The 20548-nt window shown below is 44.7% G+C and overlaps 1 protein-coding gene and 1 long non-coding RNA gene across 2 annotated transcripts; one reads left to right on the top strand and one right to left on the bottom strand.

The window, feature by feature from the left end:
- Window positions 1–585: 585 nt before the first annotated feature.
- On the bottom strand, window positions 586–5407 carry LOC116982154. The gene is made up of 3 exons (XR_004414375.1): window positions 5261–5407; window positions 4903–5020; window positions 586–1455 (listed from the first exon to the last, which is right to left on the bottom strand). It is a non-coding gene; the product is annotated as an uncharacterized LOC116982154 (long non-coding RNA).
- Window positions 5408–11578: 6171 nt separating this feature from the next.
- On the top strand, window positions 11579–14800 carry LOC116982153 (probable histone-lysine N-methyltransferase PRDM7). Its single transcript, XM_033035467.1, has 3 exons — window positions 11579–11675; window positions 14239–14361; window positions 14659–14800. The coding sequence occupies exons 1-3, from the start codon at window positions 11612–11614 to the stop codon at window positions 14763–14765; spliced, it is 294 nt and encodes a 97-aa protein (XP_032891358.1). The 5' UTR covers window positions 11579–11611; the 3' UTR covers window positions 14766–14800.
- Window positions 14801–20548: the final 5748 nt, after the last annotated feature.

Below are 20548 nucleotides of genomic sequence, written 5' to 3'. Positions count from 1 at the left end.
TGCAGAATGTGGGAAGTGTTTCACACGGGCAGGGACCCTCCACCTACACCAGCGGACCCACACCGGAGAGAGGCCGTGTAAACGTTCACACTGTGGGAAGTTTCACACGGGCAGGACCAATGTTCACACTGTGGGAAGTGCTTTCACACGGGCCCAGACCCTCCACCTACACCAGCGGACCCACCCGGAGAGAGGCAGTGTAAATGTTCACACTGTGGAAGAGTTCACATTACTGAGGTGGACCTCCACCCTACATCAGCGGACCAACACGGATTCTCAGAGTTCATTATAACTCACAAATCTGGGACACTTGGGAATTTGTGCTGGACGGCAGATTTTCCAGGCTAATGATGTTTTATTATTAGTCCAACTACATTGTTTAGTTTAGTTTAGAGAGCCCATCGAGTGCTGCACTGACCAGCGATCCCCACATATTAACATTATCCTACACCACACTAGGGACAAAACTACAATTTTATACCAAGACAATTAACCTATAAACCTGTACATCTTTGGAGTGTGAGAGGAAACTGAAGATCTCGGTGTAACCCACTCAGGTCACGGGGAGAACCGTACAAACTCCATACAGACAGCACCCATAGTTAGGATCGAACCTGGGTCTCTGGTGCTATAAGGCCACAACTCTACCGCTGCACCACCGTGCCGCCCCAAATGAAGCCGTTCCAATTGTTCCATCGAAGCCGACAACATCTTGCGGAACAGCACCACGTTTCAGTGTGGTGCAGCCCTTGAAGTTATCATTAATACGGGCAATTTCAGATAACCAGCCTTTCCATTTTGTATCAGAACTGGCCACATTATGTGACTGCATCAGTTCTGATGAACGGTCATTGATCTGAGAAGACATTTTTCAGAAGGTGTTTCAACATGGGGAAGAAAGGTCAGAGGGCTTTGGGCCAAACGTGGGCAAATAGGATCAGCTTAGAGGAGGCATCTTGGTCAGCATGGACAAGTTGGGCCGAAGGGCCTGTTTCTACAGGAGCGTGAAACATGAACTGTTTCTTTCTCCACAAGATGCTGCCCGACCGGCTGAGTATTTAGAGCATTTTCTGTCATTATTTCTTTGTTCCGTCTTTATCTTTAATCGTTGTCCAGCCCCGAGTTGACTTGTTTGAGGTGTAGATCGTCCCCAGCTTACGGACACAGTAAAGTACAGCCCGTACACATGAGCGAGTGTCTGGGAGACGGTGGGATGGATTTACCGGCTGCTGCGGGGCTGCAGGCATCTTCTGCCGTGTGGGAACTCTGTTCACGGACGCATGTTCCGCTTGGGAACGGTTCCCAGGAAGGGAACCCTGCCGTAACCGGGGGGAACGTCCTGCACCGTCTCCATAGCAACTTCTTGATGCATCTAATGAACATCCCAGGCCATCTGTGTGCTTCCAACACAACACCACGTCTCACAGTCACAACTGGTTCTCTGACTTCCACAGTCTGCAAGTTTTAAACAACACAGTTTCAGCACAATCTCACCCTACACCCAATTAACACATGTTGTATGTAGGAAGGAACTGCAGATGCAGAGGTTTAAACTGAAAACAGACACAAAAAGCTGGAGTAACTCAGTGGGACAGACAGCATCTCTGGAGAAAAGGAATGGGTGACGTTTTGGGTCGAGACTCATCGCCAGACTGATATACAGGGGAAAGGGAGACGAGAGATATAGACGGTGATGGAGAGAGATATAGAACAAATGAATGGTATAAATACAAAGTAACGATGATAAAGGAAAGTGGCCATTGTTAGCTGAGGGCTCGGTGAAAACCAGTTATAGACAATGAGACTCAACAAGACAACTTTCAGATTAGTACAATGACTTGGGTGGGGGAGGGACGAAGAGAGAGGGGATGTAAGGGTTCAAGTTAGAGCAATCAATATTCATACTGCTGGGGTGTAAGCTGCCCAAGCGAAATATGATATGCATCGAAGTCCCTCACCCTGAGCACAGGATCGCCCCAGGGTTGCGTCCTCAGCCCCCTATTGTACTCCCTGTACACACATGACTGTGTGGCTAAGTTCAGCTCCAACTCAATAATCAAGTTTGCTGATGACACTGTGGTGGTGGGCCTGATCTCAGACAACGATGAGAAGGCCTACCGGGAGGAGGTGGCTGATCTGGCACTCTGGTGTCAGGACAACAGCCTCCTCTTGAACATCAAGAAAACTAAGGAGCTGATCGTGGGCTTTAGGAGGGCACATCATCCGAGGACGTACACACCATTGAGGATAAATGGGAATACTGTGGATAGGGTGAGCTGTTTTAAATACCTGGGAGTCTACAACTCTGAGGATATGACATGGACATCACACGCTGCAGCACTGGTGAGTAAGGCAAGGCAGCGCCTTTACCACCTCAGGCAATTGAGGAAATTCAGTGTCTCCGAGGATCCTCCAGTGCTTCTACTCAGCGGCTGTGGAAAGCATCTTGTCCGGAAATATTACAATCTGGTTTGGGAATTGCTCCGCCCAGGACAAGAAGGCTCTGCAGAGAGTAGTGCGTTCGGCCGAACGCACTATGGGAACTACACTCGCCCCCCTGCAGGAACTATACATCAGGTGGTGCAACTCCAGTGCCAATAAAATCATGGGAGACCACTTCCACCCCTGCAACGGACTGTTCCAGCTGCTACGGTCGGGCAAACGCCTCCGTTGCCATGTTGTGAGAACGGAGAGGTTGAGAAGGAGTTTCTTCCCAGAGGCCATTAGGACTGTGGTCCTATCTCACCAGGGACTAACTTTTACTGGACCACTCTACTGCTTTTTTTTAAATTGCTGTTTTTTTCCCTTTTTCCTTCCGCCCACAATTTTTAATATGTAAAAGAATATGTGATTCTGTTCCATTCTGTTTGTAGTTTGTTTGGTTGTTTGTTTGTTTGTCTTTTTGCACAAAGTCCGCGAGCATTGCCACTTTTCATTTCACTGCACATCTCCTATGTGTATGTGACGAATGAACTTGACTTGACTTGACTTGATATGCTGTTCCACCAATTTGGTGATTGCCTCAATCTGACAATGGAAGAGGCCCAGGACAGAAAGGTCAGAGTGGGAATGGGGAGGGGAATTAAAGTGTTTGGCAACCGGGAGATCAGGTTGGCCCAGGCACAAACACATGTTGTACTTGCTTTATCTTTCTCATCGTATTATCAATCTTTACAACAATATTCCATTATTGGTGTGGTTTGCTAGCTGCACTGTGGCTGAGAGGAGGGCGCTGCAGAGAGTTATAAAAACTGCACAAAGAGCATCACAAACGCTCAACTACCCTCCCTGGATGACATATACAGGGCCCGATGCTTGGGCCGGGCCACAAACATCAAGCAGGACACATCCCACCCTGCCAATCACCTTTTCACTCTGCTACCCTCTGGGAGGCGATTCAGGTCTCTGAAGGATCGCACCGGTAGACTAAAAAATAGTTTCTACCCATGTGCGATAAAATAACTTAATTCTAACAAACACTGGGGAAGCACAATATAATTCGGGTGCAAGATAATGCGCAATATTCTTTTAAAATATTTTTAATACCTATTTATTATTATTTTTTACTGATAAGTGTATATGTGAGTCAATGGCTGTTGTGTTTGTTCTTTTTAAACCGAAGGAGATACAATGGAATTTTGTTGCACAGTATTGTGCAATGACAATACACGTATTCTATTCTATTCTATTCATTAGAGCAACAACAAACACAGCGCAGGAACAGGCCCTTCGGCCCACAATGTCTGTGCCGAACATGATGCCAAATTGAACATGATCCATATCCCTCCAATCCCAGCATATCCATGTACCTTTCCAAAAGCCTCTTAAACACCACTATTATATCTGCTTCCATCACCAGCCCTGGCAGTGTGTTCCAGGCACCCACCACTCTGTGGAATAAAAATCTTTCCCCGCACATCTCCTTTAAACTTGTCTCTTTTTTACCCGCCGGTCGTTGAAATTTCCACCTTTGAGAACGGGTTTCTCAGTGACATCAGTGATATTTTAAACATTGAAATATTTTACTGTTCACTTAAGCTGCCTCTATCCCGCTGACTAACGCATGAGAAACTGGTTCAAGCATTAAGGAGACACCTTCCAGCAGATTATCAGTGACACATTGCATTGCATATTGTAAAAAATAGATTTATTACAAAACTTTCTTTATACTGTTGGATTAATTTCAGGAAAATTACTTTTCCTATCGAGCTGCTTTCATCTAACTTCCTGTTCAGAGCAGATAAAATAGGGCGGTACTAGCTACAGAGACCCAGGTTCAATCCTGACTACGGGTGCTGTCTGTACGGAGTTTGTACGTTCTCCCCGTGACCTTGGTCAGAGGCTTAGATAGAGTGGATGTGGAGAGGATGTTTCCACTAGTGAGAGACAGTAGGACTAGAGGTCATAGCCTTAGTATTACAGGATGTTCCATGAGGAAAGAGATGAGAAGAAATGTATTTAGCCAGTGGGTGGTGATTCTGTGGAATTCTTTGCCACAGACGGAGGCCAAGTCAGTGGACATTTTTAAACCAGAGACAGATTCATGAATAATACGGGTGTCAGGGGTTATGGGGAAAAGCAGGAGAATGAGGTTAGGAGGGAGAGATCAGCCATGATTGAATGGCAGAGTAAACTAGATGGGCCGAATTGACCTAATTCTTCTCCCATCACATGACCTGCGTGTGTTTCCCCCGAGATCTTCTGTTTCCTCCCCCACTCAAACAACGTACAGGTTTGTAGGTAAATTGTCCCTAGTGTGTATGGGATAGTGTTAGTGTGCGGGGATCACTGGTCGGCGTGGACTCGGTGGGCTGAAGGGCCTGTTTCCGTGCTGTATCTCTAAACTAAACTAAAATGGAGTCCCATCCCGAGTAGGCAGAACCTTCCCATTGAAACACTTACTAGTTACTTGAATCCCAGTAGATTACGACACCGCGTATCTGATCTCCTTTGATTCGTTGTTGGCCGGTCACAACATCAAAATCAACGTGTAAAGCAAAGAACCGCAGATGCTGAAAATCTGAAATAAAAATGGAAGAAAATTCAAAAAACATCCTTAACTTCCATCTAGGGTCCAGACTCTTTGAAGCTGTGACTCGCAGCTTGAAACTTTTCATAGAAAGAGGCCAAGCAGGCCTTGCAAATGCAAATATCCTCCACTTTGTGACATTCTCTAATTTGGCCAATAATAACAGAACAAGGAACTGCAGACCAGACTATACTAACAGAACAAAACGGACTTGGGTGAGATTAAACTCACCCAGAGGGTGGTTGCAATCTGGGACACGCTGCCCGAGGAGATGGTGGAGGCTTGAACTTTCCCTGCAGCTGCAGGAGATGCTCCACTGCAGGAGATGCTCCACTGCAGGAGGTGCTTCAATGCAGGAACCTGCTCCACTGCAGCATCTGCTCCCCTACAATATCTGATCCATTGTAATAGCAGCAGCTCAATTGTAATGCCTTATTATTAATGCCACTTGTGATGAAATGAGCACACCCAGCAGACGTGTGATTAGTTCCAGATTATTGGCAGCAGGATATGTAGTTTTGCTTCCAATTACTATTTCAATAGACAATAGACAATAGGTGCAGGAGGAGGCCATTTGGCCCTTCGAACCTGCACCGCCATTCAATGTGATCATGGCTGATCATCCACAATCAGTACCCCGTTCCTGCCTTCTCCCCATATCCCGTGACAATGCTATTTTTCAAAGCCCTATCTGGCTCTCTCTTGAAAGCATCCAGAGAACCTGCCTCCATCGCCCACTGAGGCAGAGAATTCCACAGACTCACAACTAACGCTCTGTGAGAAAAAAGTGTTTCCTCGTCACCGTTCTAAATGGCTTTCTCCTTATTCTTAAACAGTGGCCCCTGGTTCTGAACTCCCCAAATCGGGAACATGTTTCCTGCCTCTAGCATGTCCAAGCCCTTAACAATCTTATATGTTTCAATGAGATTCCCTCTCATCCCAGTTCATTGGCTATATTTAAGAGTTAGTTAGATGTGGCCCTTGTGGGATCAGGGGGTATGGAGAGAAGGCAGCTATAGGATACTGAGTTGCCATGATCATATTGAATGGCGGTGCAGGCTCGAAGGGACGAATGGCTTACTCCTGCACCTATTTTCTATGTTTCTATAGATAAATGTGAGGTTATCCACTTTGGCGGCAAAAACAAGGGGGCAGATTATTATCTCAATGGGGTTAGGTTAGGTACGGGGGAGGTGCAGCGAGACCTGGGCGTCCTTGTACACCGGTTACTGAAAGTTGGCGTGCAGGTACAGCAGGCAGTGAAGAAATATAATGGAATGTTGGCCTTCATAACAAGAGGATTTCAGTATAGGAGTAGAGGTTCTTCTGCAGTTCTATAGGGCTCTGGTGAGACCACATCTGGAGTATTGTGTACAGATTTGATCTCCTAATTTGAGGAAGGACATCCTTATGATTGAGGCAGTGCAGCGTAGGTTCACGGGATTGATCCCTGGGATGGCGGAACTGTCATATGAGGAAAGATTGAGAAGACTAGGCTTGTATTCGCTGACGTTTATAAGGATGAGGGGGCATCTTATAGAAACTTATAAAATGACTGGACAAACTTGATGCAGGAAGAATGTTCCCAATGTTGGGCGAGTCTAGAACCAGGGGCCACATTCTTAGAATAAAGGGGAGGTCATTTAAGACTGTGGTGAGAAAAAACGTTTTCACCCAGAGAGTTGTGAATTTGTGGAATTCCCTGCCACAGAGGGCAGTGGCGGCCAAATCACTAGATGGATTTAAGAGAGTTAGATAGAGCTCTAGGGGCTATGGGGTCAAGGGATATGGGGAGAAGGCAGGCACGGGTTATTGATAGGGGACGATCAGCCATGATCACAATGAATGGCGGTGCTGGCTCGAAGGGCCGAATGGCCTCCTCCTGCACCTATTTTCTATGTAAAATGAAACTAAAAAGCACCTCGGCCCACGATCTACTTGGTTTCAGTGTAAATTGTCCCCAGTGTGTGTACGATAGTGTTAGTGTGTGGGGATCGCTGGTCGGCGTGGACTCGGTGGGCTGAAGGGCCTGTTTCCGTGCTGTATCTCTAAACTAAACTAAAATGGAGTCCCATCCCGAGTAGGCAGAACCTTCCCATTGAAACACTTACTAGTTACTTGAATCCCAGTAGATTACTACACCACGTATCTGATTTCCTTTGATTCGTTGTTGGCCGGTCACAACATCAAAATCAACGTGTAAAGCAAAGATCCGCAGATGCTGAAAATCTGAAATAAAAATGGAAGAAAATTCAAAAAACATTCAGCAGGTTCGACAGCATTTGTGGAGAAAGAAACCGTTCAGTTTCAGATCAGAGACCCTTCACCAGAGTAGGAAACAGCAACAAAAACAAGTTGTTTTTCACTTGTAGTGAGGGGTTGTGGTGGATTGGTGGAACAAAGGGGAGAATATCTCTGATGGGGCAAAAACTGATGAGGAAACGTAGTATTTGGAGTCAGCAATTAGAATAAGATGATGGAACAAGGAACTGCAGACCAGACTATACTAACAGAACAATAAAACGGACATGGATGAGATTAAACTCACCCAGAGGGTGGTTGCAATCTGGGACACGCTGCCTGAGGAGATGGTGGAGGCTTGAACTTTCCCTGCAGCTGCAAGAGATGCTCCACTGCAGGAGATGCTCCACTGCAGGAGATGCTCCACTGCAGGAGATGCTCCACTGCAGGAGTTGCTCCACTGCAGAAGATGCATCACTGCATCAGCTGCTCCCCTGTAAGGTACAACTGCATTGCAGGAGATGCATCACTGCAGCAGCTGCTCCCCTGCAAGGTACAACTGCATTGCAGGAGATGCATCACTGCAGCAGCTGCTCCCCTGCAAGGTACAACTGCATTGCAGGAGATGCATCACTGCAGCAGATGCTCCCCTGCAAGGCACAACTGCATTGCAGGAGATGCATCACTGCAGCAGCTGCTCCCCTGTAAGGTACAACTGCATTGCAGGAGATGCATCACTGCAGCAGCTGCTCCACTGCAAGGTACAACTGCATTGCAGGAGATGCATCACTGCAGCAGCTGCTCCCCTGCAAGGTACAACTGCATTGCAGGAGATGCATCACTGCATCAGCTGCTCCACTGCAAGGTACAACTGCATTGCAGGAGATGCATCACTGCAGCAGCTGCTACACGTCCCTGGTTATTAATTATTACATGATTCCCGTGGACAGCTCGAGCCCTCGGCGGGAAAAGGCGCCAAAAGCCGCCGAGAGCTCGAGCTGTTCTCGCTGTCCCGCCGCCGGGGGGAGGGGCCGAGCGCGGAGAGCGGCGCATGCGCACTGTCCGAGACAGCGCGGGGCGGGGGGGAGACGCGCACGCGCGCTGACGTTGACGTCTCCCCAAGCCCCGCCCCCTCAGCGGCGCGGCGGCGGGAAAGCGAGGATGGGGGGAGACGGGAAACTGGCGACGGCTTTTGGAGCTGTTGACGTCACCCGCGCTCTGGTTGGAGCCGCCGCTCACGTGACGGGGGAGGGAGGGAGGAGGGGCTATAAATAGCGGCAGCGGCAGCGAGTTGAGGCGGCGAGTAGTTGAGGCGGCGACGAGTGGAGTTTAGTGTAGTCTAGTCTAGTCGACGTGAGGTGGAGTTTAGTGGAGTCGCGTCTAGTCGACGTGAGGTGGAGTCTAGTCGTGAGGTGGAGTCTAGTCGACGTGAGGTGGAGTGTAGTCTAGCGGAGTATAGTGGAGTTTAGTCGACGTGAGGTGGAGTCTAGTTTAGTTAAAGCGAGGGGTTTAATCGAAGCAGGGTTTAGGTGTGAAATTGATCTGAGGTGAGGTTGAGCTGAGGTGAAGTCTGGTCGAGGTGATTGAGGGTTTAGTTGAGGACGTTTAGTCGAGGTGAGGATTTAGTCGAGGTGCGAGGTTTAGTTGAGGACGTTTAGCCGAGGTGCAGTTTAGTGAGTTGAGGTTTAGGTGTGAGGTGAAGTTTAGTGAGGTGTGAGGTTTAGTTGAGGTGAAGCTTAGTCGAGGTGAGGTTTCGTAGTGAGGTGTGAGGTATCGTGGAGGCGAGGGGTTTAGTCCAGGTGTAGGTGTGTAGGTGAGGAGAAGTGAGGGTAGGTGAGGTGAGGAGAAGTGGATGTCTGAGCTCAGGAAGGGAGAGCGAGGAGCTGCTGAAGGAGACGAGACCATGTCTGGGACGCAGGGTTCAGAGGTCAGACTCCAGGGAGCTTTGACATTAATATTGATCTGGGACTGAGGCCATTCAGACCATCTCCCTCATCCTTCTAGTTGTCTGTCTCCATCTGGCAACTTTCCCCAGCTGTGAGGAAAGAATATTAACCTGAAACATTCCCTCCGTTTCTCCCTCCACAGATGCTGCCTGGTTTGCTGAATATCTCTGACAATTTATTCTTGTTTACAACCGTGGTTTTGCAGCAGCCACTGGGTGCTGCTCCTGACTTCAGTGTGGGGGAAGCCCATGATAGTCACTGTCTTCATTGCCACAAATGTAGACACTGATGTCTGTTGGCTGGAAGCTGCAATCTTGAATCTTGACGGGCAACATGTTGGGTCTGGACCTTTCAGGCAGATCACGCCCGACCTGCACTTTAAATGCAGTTTCCTCTCTTACTGTGATATGGTTTATGACTTCTTGGAATCAATAATGTTTTGATCTTGCTGGAATGCAATTAACAGCTGATTTATTTCAACCCGAAAAAAAACCTCACTATATTCTGAGTGAAGAAATATTTCATTTATTTCCATAATGCGGCTTTTACACGGGGCGACTTGACGCAAGAGTTAACCAGAGTTCAACATCGTGGGAACCTCGTGCGATAACAGTGCGGCATTCGTGGACCACCGTGGACCACCGTAGCGCTAACGGCAGGTCATCGTGTAACTTGGTCACTCGGGAGAAAATTCAAGAAAATTGGAATTTCTCCAAGAGTGACTTGTACACTTGTGGTTGAGTATTGCAACATTATATGAACGTAGTGGCCAGTGCGATATCCGTGCGATATCCGTAATAACTCTTGCGGGTACCGTGGGAACTCCTGCGAACGGTGAACCCGGAAGCTGGACAGAGGGGACAGAAGGTGATTAAAAAAGGTGGTCTCAAAAGGACACATGGGAACATGTGTCCTTCGAGGACGTCCCACCTAATTGTCATTGTTGGATAATCTTTTTAACAGGAACACTTGCAGAGATGGCTCCCAGAAAATCTCAAAGGAAGGGGGAAAAGCGGGTCAGAGATGTTTTTGCCATGCAGGAGAATGAGGAGGAGACGCAGCAAGAGAGACAGGTGGAGAGGCAACAGGAGATGCCACAGATAACACTGCCTGTGGGCTCCTTGGAGCAGGGAGAGGGTGAGCAAGGTGCAATTCAGATTGCCTCCCCAGTAGCCGTTGTAGGAATAGCCTCTACAGACGCTTATGTAAAGGGAAGATGGCAGAAGGTAAAGCCATATAACTTCACCAGGGAACAAGAGGGGGAACTTGTAGAATGGTTCCAATTTAACGAGATTCTGTACGATAAATCCAGAGAGGATTATAGAAACAGGGAGAGGAAAAGGAACCTGCTGGAGACGAAGGCTGCCGAGTTTCCCGAGTGCTCATGTGAGTTTATATAACGATATATAAGTTCATCAAGAGGAGAACCATTTAATGTTATCCAAGATTTTAAAACATACATTGCTATTGATGTAAAAGTTCTGTGTTTGCAGTAAACTTAAACTTCTCTTATAAGTCTGTCTGTCTGCCCTGCAGCTGCAAAGTAAAAAAGTCGCTATGCGCAACCCTGGTTCCAGTGCTTTTCTCATTACAGTGTCAGTCTTCTTCAGCAGAGGTCCCAAATTATTCTTTAACTCATTAAAGAGCTCGGGTGAAATTCTGACAAAGTTTTTGAATGCACTTGTATCCTCCTCGCACAGCACATTAAGCAGTTGCTCATATTGTCCAAATTGAGCTCTCCGTTGAAAGATGGGCTTAACCCAGTGAGACTTCCTCTTAATTCTCTTTTTAATTAATTTCTCCCTTCTGCCTTCAAGCAAACGTTTTCGATGCACATAGTGGGCAGCTGCATGCAGCGCGACAATGAAAAAAACCAACATCCTGTACTCGAAATTATTTCGTAAAGGCATGTCTCCAAATGAGCCGATTCAACCAAGGGAGGATATATATAGTGTGTGAAAAAAAAAGTTACATCATTTGTGTCACGTGTAGTTCACGATGTTCATTCAAGATTTAACGCGACTGCTCGGGAAACGGCCAAGTAACTCGCACGAATAACATAAATGCCGAGTACCGTGGGAACTCTTTATCTACTGCCGTTATATCGTGCGAGACTCGTGCTGGACCACGACCTCTTCACTCTGGTGACATCTTGCGTCAACTCGCCCCGTGAAAAGGGGGTTTAAGAATTGACAATTTTAAGTCCTGATCCTTTATTCTGGAATTGTCCTGTATTAAATTAAAAAATGATATTTTAAAATCTGTTTTGGAATTAATGTCTGATGATTACAGATTATGCACCAAAGTGTATCAGGTACAATGTTTGTTTTTCCAGGATTCTGACCATTCCAACGACATTGCTGGCTATTTTTCCAAGGAAGCGTTTGAAGAACTAATGGACTGGGAGAAGGTCCGTTATAAGAACATAAAACGGAATTATGAAGCCATGGTTGCCATTGGTTTGTACAAAATATAAATATTTTTCCCTTTTTGCCATTTTCTAATGATGCATGCTGACATGAGTTTTTTTCCCCACATAAAAACTAAATAGATATGTGCTTTCTGAGCCAGGTCCTTGGTTAGATCCTTCCATTTCATCAACTATGGGTCGGTATTCAACACTATCATCCCCTCCAAATGACCAGTCTACCTTCCTTTGTGACTGGATACGAGAGAGAGGGAAACTCTGGTTGAGTGGTGCTGCAACAATAATCTCTAGCTGAACTCTTAAACTTGTACAGATGTACTGCAGAAAGTATCCTGACTGGTTGCATCTTGGCCTGCTAAGGCAATCCAATGCACAGGCATGCAAGAGGCTGTATGGTGTGGTGAACTCAGCCCAGTCCATCACAGGCACACTTCTCCCCACCATCAATAGTATCTACATGAGAACCCACCTCAAGAAGGCGGCATCGGTCATCAAGGTTCCCATTCATCCGGGCCATTCTCTCATCTCGCTGCTACAATCAGATAGGAGGTAGTGAAGGCTGAAGTCCCACATCAACAGTTTCAGGATCTGCTACTTTCCTAACAACTATATTCTTCAATCCATTTGTGCAATCCTAATGCAACCGTAATCCTCTTGCAGTACCATGGACTTTTCATAACAACATGATTTGACTGATGTCTTGTAGATTTACACAGTTCTCTCGTAACAGTCTTACGGAATTACTATATAATTAATGTTTTATCCGTCTTGTATCTACACCGTACATACATACAACACTAAACTTGACATAATTTGGAAAAATTGGGATCGGGATCAAACAAGCCCGTGTCATCACTTGTGCATGCCCGAGACTGAGTTATTCCAGTACTTTGTGTTTAATTCTTGAAGTTCCTCTCTTATATTTTGCAGTTTGCTATCTTTCCCTTCACTCTATCTTTTGTACTTATGATGTATTGTATTATTTGATTGGATAACATGCAATTTAAAGCTTTTCACTGTACTGCATACACGTGACTACAATAAACATAAACCGACGGCTATCCTGTAAAATCCTGCAAATTAATTGACAGGATTAAGTAAACCATAGGTATTGGTTTCTCCCAGATTAACAAAGTGGCATCAAGGCTCAAGATCTTGCAGAATGCAGACAATGCTTTATGGCAGCCCTTTATGAAAATGTAACAGCATAATTAATTTGTGGGAATCCTTGATCGATGGCTGTTCAAAATGGAGGAGCACAACCTGGAATGCCCTTTGAACCTTCAGGTCTCTTCAGGAAATCAAAGAGTATCAAAAACATCCTGTCCCCAACCTCATAAACCATTCACTCATAAAGACATTCAGCAGCAGTATCTTTACCTTACTCCAAGACCTACAGAATCAATTCTCTCACAACTGACAGAGATGGAATGGGAGCAGTTATCCTCGACACCAAGAGAATACTCATAAACAAGGGATATCAAAGTGGACATTGAAATATATCTCAACATCCCTGGAAGAGATCCACAACACTCAAGAAGCTTGGCACTCTTCATTCAAAAGTACACTGCTTTCACCAGCCTGAAATGCAATGTTTACTATCTCCATAATGCACTGGAGTCTTTGTGGTAAGATCTCTTTAATAACATATCCCTAACCTGTGGCCTCTACACCATAAAGGTTGAGGGCAATAGGTGTATGGGAGCACCACATCCTCCACGTTCTGCTCCATGTAACACAAGGGGCAATTTGGAAAGAACAGGAAATGCCAGCTCTGCCTGTGATGCCCTCGTTCTTTAGATCAATAAAGAAATGTCTGAAAGATAATGTTTAGAATTAAATGTTGCTGTATCTGTTCCTGCCCTCATTGTTATGTGCACGCACACTGGTCATTGGAAAATTGGAAAGGTCCCAAGACATAAACTCCTGCCTGAAATATTAATGCCTTGCAAATTCAAGGTGTGTCAACCCGTAGGATTTGTAATGCCACTTTTGATGAAATGAGCACACCCAGCAGACTTGTGATTAGTCGCAGATTATTGGCAGCAGGATATGTACAGTTTTGCTTCTAATGACTATTTCCTCCTGGTGAGCTTCCTCACCAATATTCAAAAATTCCCATCAGTGATCTCAAATTGGACTAACTTTACAATCAATACCAAAGCCTGATGTCATTCAGACGATGGTGACCATGGATAACACAAACCCATAGACATTGGGGCCCAGTTATGCTTTTTAATGTTGCAACTAGTCACAGACCTGAAATCAGAGTTTGGACAAAGGTCAATGTTCCCATTGATGAAGAGGTGGATTGTCCTGGTTGTTCATTATTCAATCCATTTACCCAACCATGGCACAAAGTGTCACTGTCAGTACAGGCAGCAAGAATGAGCCATTACTTTAAACCTGGAGGAATGGAAAGAAGGATTCTGATCTATTTCACTTCCCACATAGATGTGTGAAACTGAAAGATTGGTCATTGTGATTTCTGACCTGGAAATAGACACATACTCATCCATCATATTCTTCATGCTGGTTGATTATTCTTTAATTTGTGGCCATAACAGATGATGAGCATGTTTTATTTTTCACAGGATTAGACGTACCAAAGCCCGAATTTATGACCAATCGGAGCAGAAGGCGTCCAATCCAAGTATACGAATCTAGCGAGTCAGATGAGGATTGGACACCTAAACTTCTGACAAAAAATCCACAACGTAATTTAAATCTGTTTGAAATATTAAATGCAGTTTTTCAAATATAATTGAATCTAATCAATTTGGCCGTTAGCCTATGGAATCTATTGCAAGGGTGATTTTATTCTTATCTTTGGAGTGGTGGAATATTTGTTAAATTTAATATATTTTTCCAAATGTGTTATTAATTGTACAAATTTTAACAAATTTTTACTTTTGTGATATTTTGCTTATTTTAAATTCAATTACATTAGATATATCCAGAATTTCCAAACTATTGATCCAAAGCAACACTGATTTGTCACTTATTCCCTCAAGGATTCAAAATCTTTAGGCCTTTTAAGAATGAAAATGGCAAGAATTCCAAAAGAAAGCCTGTCATAAAGGTAAGAACAGAACTTATTCCCAGCATAAAGGAGAAGTGAGAATATGCTTTTATGAATTAACAGAGTGTCTCTACATTAGCATTTTATTTTCTACAAGACAGAATTGACTGCTGTTTAGAAAAATCATCATCACTGCTGTGGAGTCAGGTGCTAACATTCGCAAATATATTTTTATTGTTGAAAGTGAGAGAATTGTTCCCACACTTTCCCATATTTGCTGACAATATCAAACTTCATTTCAGAGTACAGTATGAAAGGTGAGAGCTCACTGAAATATTGCACACAAGGCAGTTACTGCTTTTATTAGTAGTTGAGTTGAGTATCTCAGTTAATAATGCGATGGAATAAATAATCAAGAAGTAGAAACTATTTATTTGTGTCCTTATGAATCACAGTTTCAACAAAATGTCTCATCACAGGTCACGTCATATACAGGAGAGGACAAAAGAGATTTGGGAGGAGCCACTGAAGAAACAAAGGAAGGCACAGTGTTGGTTAAAAGAATCAAAAGAGCAACAGGTAATTCTGTTTGTAAAAGTGAAACTCAAAATGAGTGACTCCTGTGCATTACAGTAAATAATTGAGATGAGATAATGACCATCTGACTACCACCATGTCATTTAAATTCAATTCATAGAACATGTTGCATATTATATAACTAACTTCCATATTTTACAGATCAACCACTTATCTGACTTGAAACAATGTAATTAGGTTTATTTTTGGCTTTCTTTTTCCAGTTGTCTCCACCAGAAAGACTTCGGGATCTGCAAGCGAGGAAATGACCAAAGAAACAGAAAAAATAAGTTATAATTTACGAAATAAGGAGAGAATACTTTACACAGAAGAAGGGGAGCTCCATGATGACGATTACCTTTGTACGTCCAAAGTAACCAATCTATTTCTTCAGAGCAACCATATTTCATTAGGAGCATTGTAGTGATGGCACGGTGCATTGGTAGCCAGGGCAATCGCTCATCAACTAATTTTTCTTTTAACATTGATCACAAATATTTGTTGTTAACTTCTGGAATTTTGACAGACATTGGAATCTGACATTGATTCCCCAGTAAACTGACAGTGACTGTTTGAAGAAAGTGTGGTTCATGCCCAATTTAGGTAAGGCACTTTGCTGGATACTTTGGGACATTATAAAGGATGTGAAAGTAGGAGTTGCTTTGAGGATTATTAATATAGGGCTATGATCAGAATGACCAACATATCACCAAAAATATTAATCAAATTGTTGTAGATAAAACGTTGGAGAAACCCAGTGAGTGAGGCAGCATCTATGGAGCGAAGGAATCGGTGACGTTCGCGTCGAGACCCTCCTTCAGACTGATGTGGGTTGGGGGCGGGAAAAAGAAAGAAAGAGGCGGGGACAGTGGCCAGTGGGAGAGCTAGGAAGCGGAGGGGAAAGAGGGAGAAAACAAGGACTTCCTGAAATTGGAGAAGTCAATATCCGTACCGCTGGGGTGTAAACTACTTGAATGAGGACATCTCCCATACCCTGGTTTGGAACACCTCATCCTGGGTGCAGATGCGGTGTAGAGGGAGGAATTGGGGGTAGGGGAGTCCTTACAGGAAGCAGGGTGGGAAGAAGTGTAGTCCAGATAGCCATGGGAGTCAGTGGGTTTATAGTAGATGTCGGTCAGTAGTTTGTTAACGGCGATGGAGATAGTGTGGTCTAGAAACGGTAAGGAGATGTCGGAAATGGTCCAGGTGAATTTGAGTACCGATGGAAGTTAGTGGTGCCTGGCCTCAGCCTTGTAGAGATCAGCGCGCCAAACTACCACGGCATCTCCCTTGTCGGCAGGTTTGATCACCCAGTCTAGGTTGTTGCAGAGTGAGTGCAGAGGGAGGGCTGTACGTTCGGGGGGGAGAGGTTAGAGTGAGACGGGATTGGAGACGTTGAGGCAGTTGATGTCCAGCCGGCTAAAATAAAAAAGGTCTAAAGCAGGTGAATAACCATGAGGGGGGGGGGGTTCAAGAGGAGGGGCTCCGTTGGAGACAGGAGAAGGGGTCATCACTAGGGGGTGAGGACTCCTTCCCATGGAAAAACACTTGGATGTGGAGGCGACGGAAGAAGAGCTCCATATTGTGGCGGATGCGGAACTCATTGAGGTGGGGACGGAGGGGAACAAAGGTGAGGCTCTGCTGAGAACAGACCGTTCGGTATCAGAGAGGGGGATGTCAGGGGGGATGGTGAACACACGGCAAGGATGGGGGTTGGGGCCGGAGGAAGGCAGGTGAGTGGACAGACCTCAAACTGTTGTGGTACATTGTGGGAAGAACAATTAAATATTATTCTTTCTTTATCTTCTTGTTTTAACTTTTCATGTTGTGTCATTTTCTGGGTATCTGGTGAGTTGTTTTGCCACCCACCTTCTCATCAGCAGTAATCTTGGAAACATTGCAGGTGCCTTGCACTGACTAAGATATTATCCTGGACTGATCCTTGCCTTAAATAGTTACTATTGTTTACCTACTGTCATAACCTTTCATCTAATTTCCTCATCAAAGACTTTAATAAATCAGTAAATGACAATATCAATTTCTAATTTCACTTTATCACTTATAAGATCAATGTACATTCCTGTCATTTAAACATGGTTTCCCTGAGGATTCTTTGTTGTGAAGCTACCAGCTAATTCTGTCATGTTCCACAAGATATCCAGAGTCACCTGTGGAAAGAGAAACACAACTAATGTTTGAGGTTTGTTAGAACTTCAATGTCAGATGGTAACACTGTTTTTCTTTCCTTAATTGTTCTCTGAATTGCTGGGAATTTCCAGCATTCGTCTAGAATGCATCATTTCCAGACTCATTTTAGTTTCAAATTCATCTTCCCACGAATTCAGCATTTTGTTTCCTTTCTATGTGAAGACTGAAGTTGTCCATAAATATATGATTTCCCTTTTGTGAAGTGCTCCATTTCGATTACATTTTAGATTTACCTTCTCTCCTTATATGATCTCATTGAATGGCGGTGCTGGCTCGAAGGGCAGAATTGCTTACTCCTGCACCTATTATCTTTTGTCTATTCCACCACATGATTTCCGGAGCCAAAACTGTTCATCATAGTTGATCTCATGTAAAATTATATTAGTAGGGCCAACAAAGAGCAGGGATTAACGGGTCCCTTTGAGAATAGCAGGCAGTGACTAGTGGGGTACCGCAAGGCTCGGTGCTGGGACCGCAGCTATTTACAATATACATCAATGATTTAGATGAAGGGATTACAAGTAACATTAGGAAATTTGCAGATGACACAAAGCTGGGTGTCAGTGTGAACTGTGAGGAGGATGCTGTGAGAATGCAGGGTGACGTGGGCAGGTTGGGTGGGTGGGCAGATACATGGCAGATGCAGTTTAATGTGGATAAATGTGAGGTTATCCACTTTGATAGCAAAAACTGGAAGGCAGATTATGGTGTCAAGTTGGGAAAAGGGGAAGTACAACGGGTCTGGGGGTCTTTGTTCATCAGTTAATGAAAGCAAGCATGCAGGTACAACAGGCAGTGAAGAAAGCAAATGGCATGTTGGCCTTCATAACAAGAGGAGTTGAGTTTTGGAGCAAAGAGATCCTTCTGTAGTTGGGGCCCCAGTGAGACCACACCTGGAGTGTTGAGTGCAGTTTTGGTCTCCAAATTTGAGGAAGGGCATTCTTGCTATTGACGGAGTGCAACGTAGGATGACAAGGTTAATTCCCAGGATGGTGGGACAGTCATATGCTGAAAGAATGGAGCTGTACTTCTACACTCTGTAATTTAGAGGGATGTGAGGTGATCTTATTAAAACATGTAAGATTATTAAGGGTTTGGACACGCAAGTGGCAGGAAACATGTTCCCGATGTTGGGGGAGTCCAGAACCAGGGGCCACAGTTTAAGAATAAGGGGTAAGCCATTTAGAACGGAGATGAGGAACTTTTTTTCACAGAGAGTGGTGAGTCTGTGGAATTCTCTGTCTCAGAGGGCGGTGAAGGCCGGTTCTCTGGAAACTTTGTAGAGAGAGCTTTTAAAGATTGCGGAGTCTGGGGATATGGGAAGAAGGCAGGAATGGGGTACTGATTGTGGATGATTAGCAATGATCACATTGAATGGCAGTGCTGGCTTGAAGGGCCAAATGGCCTACTCCTGCACCTATTGTCTATCGTCAACCTTGTCTTGCAATTGATAAAGTTCAGTTTAGATACAAACCATGCATTTACTTTTCTGTATGGTCTACTTTATTAAATCTCTTGTCTCTTTGCCCGGTTAAAGGGTGCAAGTTGCATCGGGAGTTAAAATTGGCATGCAACAAAAGTAATACTACGATGGTTATGGGAGATTTCAATATGCAGGTAGACTGGGAAAATCATGTTGGTACTGGACCCCAAGAAAGGGAGTTTGTAGAGTGCCTCACTGATGGATTCTTAGAGCAGCTTGTACTGGAGTCGACAAGGAGAAGGCAATTCTGGATTTAGTGTTGTGGAATGAACCGGATTTGATAATGGAACTCAAGGTAAAGGAACCATTTGGAGGTAGTGACCATAATATGATACGTTTTAATCTGCAATTTGAGAGGGAGAAGGTAAAATCAGAACGGTCACTATTGCAGTTGAACAAATGGGACTATGGAGGCATGAGGGAGGAGCTGGCCAAAGTTGACTGGAAAGGGATGCCAGCAGGGATGACGGTGCAACAGCAATAGCAGGAATTTCTGGGAATAATCCAGAAGGTGCAGGATCATTTCATTCCAAAGAGGAAGAAAGATTCTAAGGGGAGTAAGAGGTGACCATGGCTGACAAGGGAAGTCTAAAAGAGAAGACGTCTAACATAGCAAAGATGAACAGGAAGCAAGAGGATTGGGATACTTTTAAAGAACACCAGAAGGTAATTAAAAAGGCAATACGGGAAGAAAAGATGAAGTATGAATGTAAGCTAGCCAAGAATATAAAGGAGGATAGTTAAAGTTACTTTAGGTATGTGAAGAGGAAAAGATTATTTAAGACAAATGTGGTTCCCTTGAAGGCAGAAACAGGTGAATTTATTATGGGGAGCAAGGAAATGGCAGATGAGTTGAACAGGTACTTTGCTTCTGTCTTCACTAAGGAAGACACAAACAATCTTCCAGACGTACTAGGGGACAGAGGATCTAGGGTGATGGAGGAACTGAAATAAATTGAATCTAATGATTTAGATGAAGGAATTAAAAGTAACATTAAGCCCCTGTCCCACACGAGTTCTCCCGAGTTTTCCCCTGATTCGAACTCGGAGAATAGACAATAGGTGCAGGAGTAGGCCATTCGGCCCTTCGAGCTAAATTAAAATTAAATTAAATTTCTTTATTTATATAGCACATTTTTAGTCAACTTGCATTGACCCCAAAGTGCTTCACATAATTACATTCACACACACAGGCAAAGGTGGGTGAAGTGTCTTGCCCAAGGACACACACAGGCAAAGGTGGGTGAAGTGTCTTGCCCAAGGACACAACGACAGTATGCACTCCAAGCGGGATTCGAACCAGCTACCTTCCGGTTGCCAGCCGAACACTTAGCCCATTGTGCCATCTGTCGTCCCTCGTCCCTGTCGAGCTAGGACCGCCATTCAATGTGATCATGGCTGATCATCCACAATTAGTATCCTGTTCCTGCCTTCTCCCCATATCTCCTGACTCCGCTATTTTTAAGAGCCCCATCTAGCTCTCTCTTGAAAGAGAGTGGTGAATCTCTGGAACTCTCTGCCACAGAGGGTAGTCGAGGCCAGTTCATTGGCTATATTTAAGAGGGAGTTAGATGTGGCCCTTGTGGCTAAGGGGATCAGAGGGTATGGAGAGAAG

Source organism: Amblyraja radiata, chromosome 16 (assembly GCF_010909765.2).
Source record: "Amblyraja radiata isolate CabotCenter1 chromosome 16, sAmbRad1.1.pri, whole genome shotgun sequence".
Taxonomy (NCBI): Eukaryota; Metazoa; Chordata; class Chondrichthyes; order Rajiformes; family Rajidae; genus Amblyraja; species Amblyraja radiata.
Note: the sequence above shows the minus strand (reverse complement) of the source record. Positions and strands in the feature narration are given on the sequence as shown.

Coding starts and splice junctions, on each gene's coding strand:
- LOC116982153 (XM_033035467.1), top strand. CDS start 11,612: ATGGACTGGGAGAAGGTCCGTTATAAGAACATAAAACGGAATTATGAA. Junction 11,676..14,238: donor TGAAGCCATGGTTGCCATTG/GTTTGTACAAAA, acceptor TATTTTTCACAG/GATTAGACGTACCAAAGCCC. Junction 14,362..14,658: donor TCTGACAAAAAATCCACAAC/GTAATTTAAATC, acceptor TATTCCCTCAAG/GATTCAAAATCTTTAGGCCT.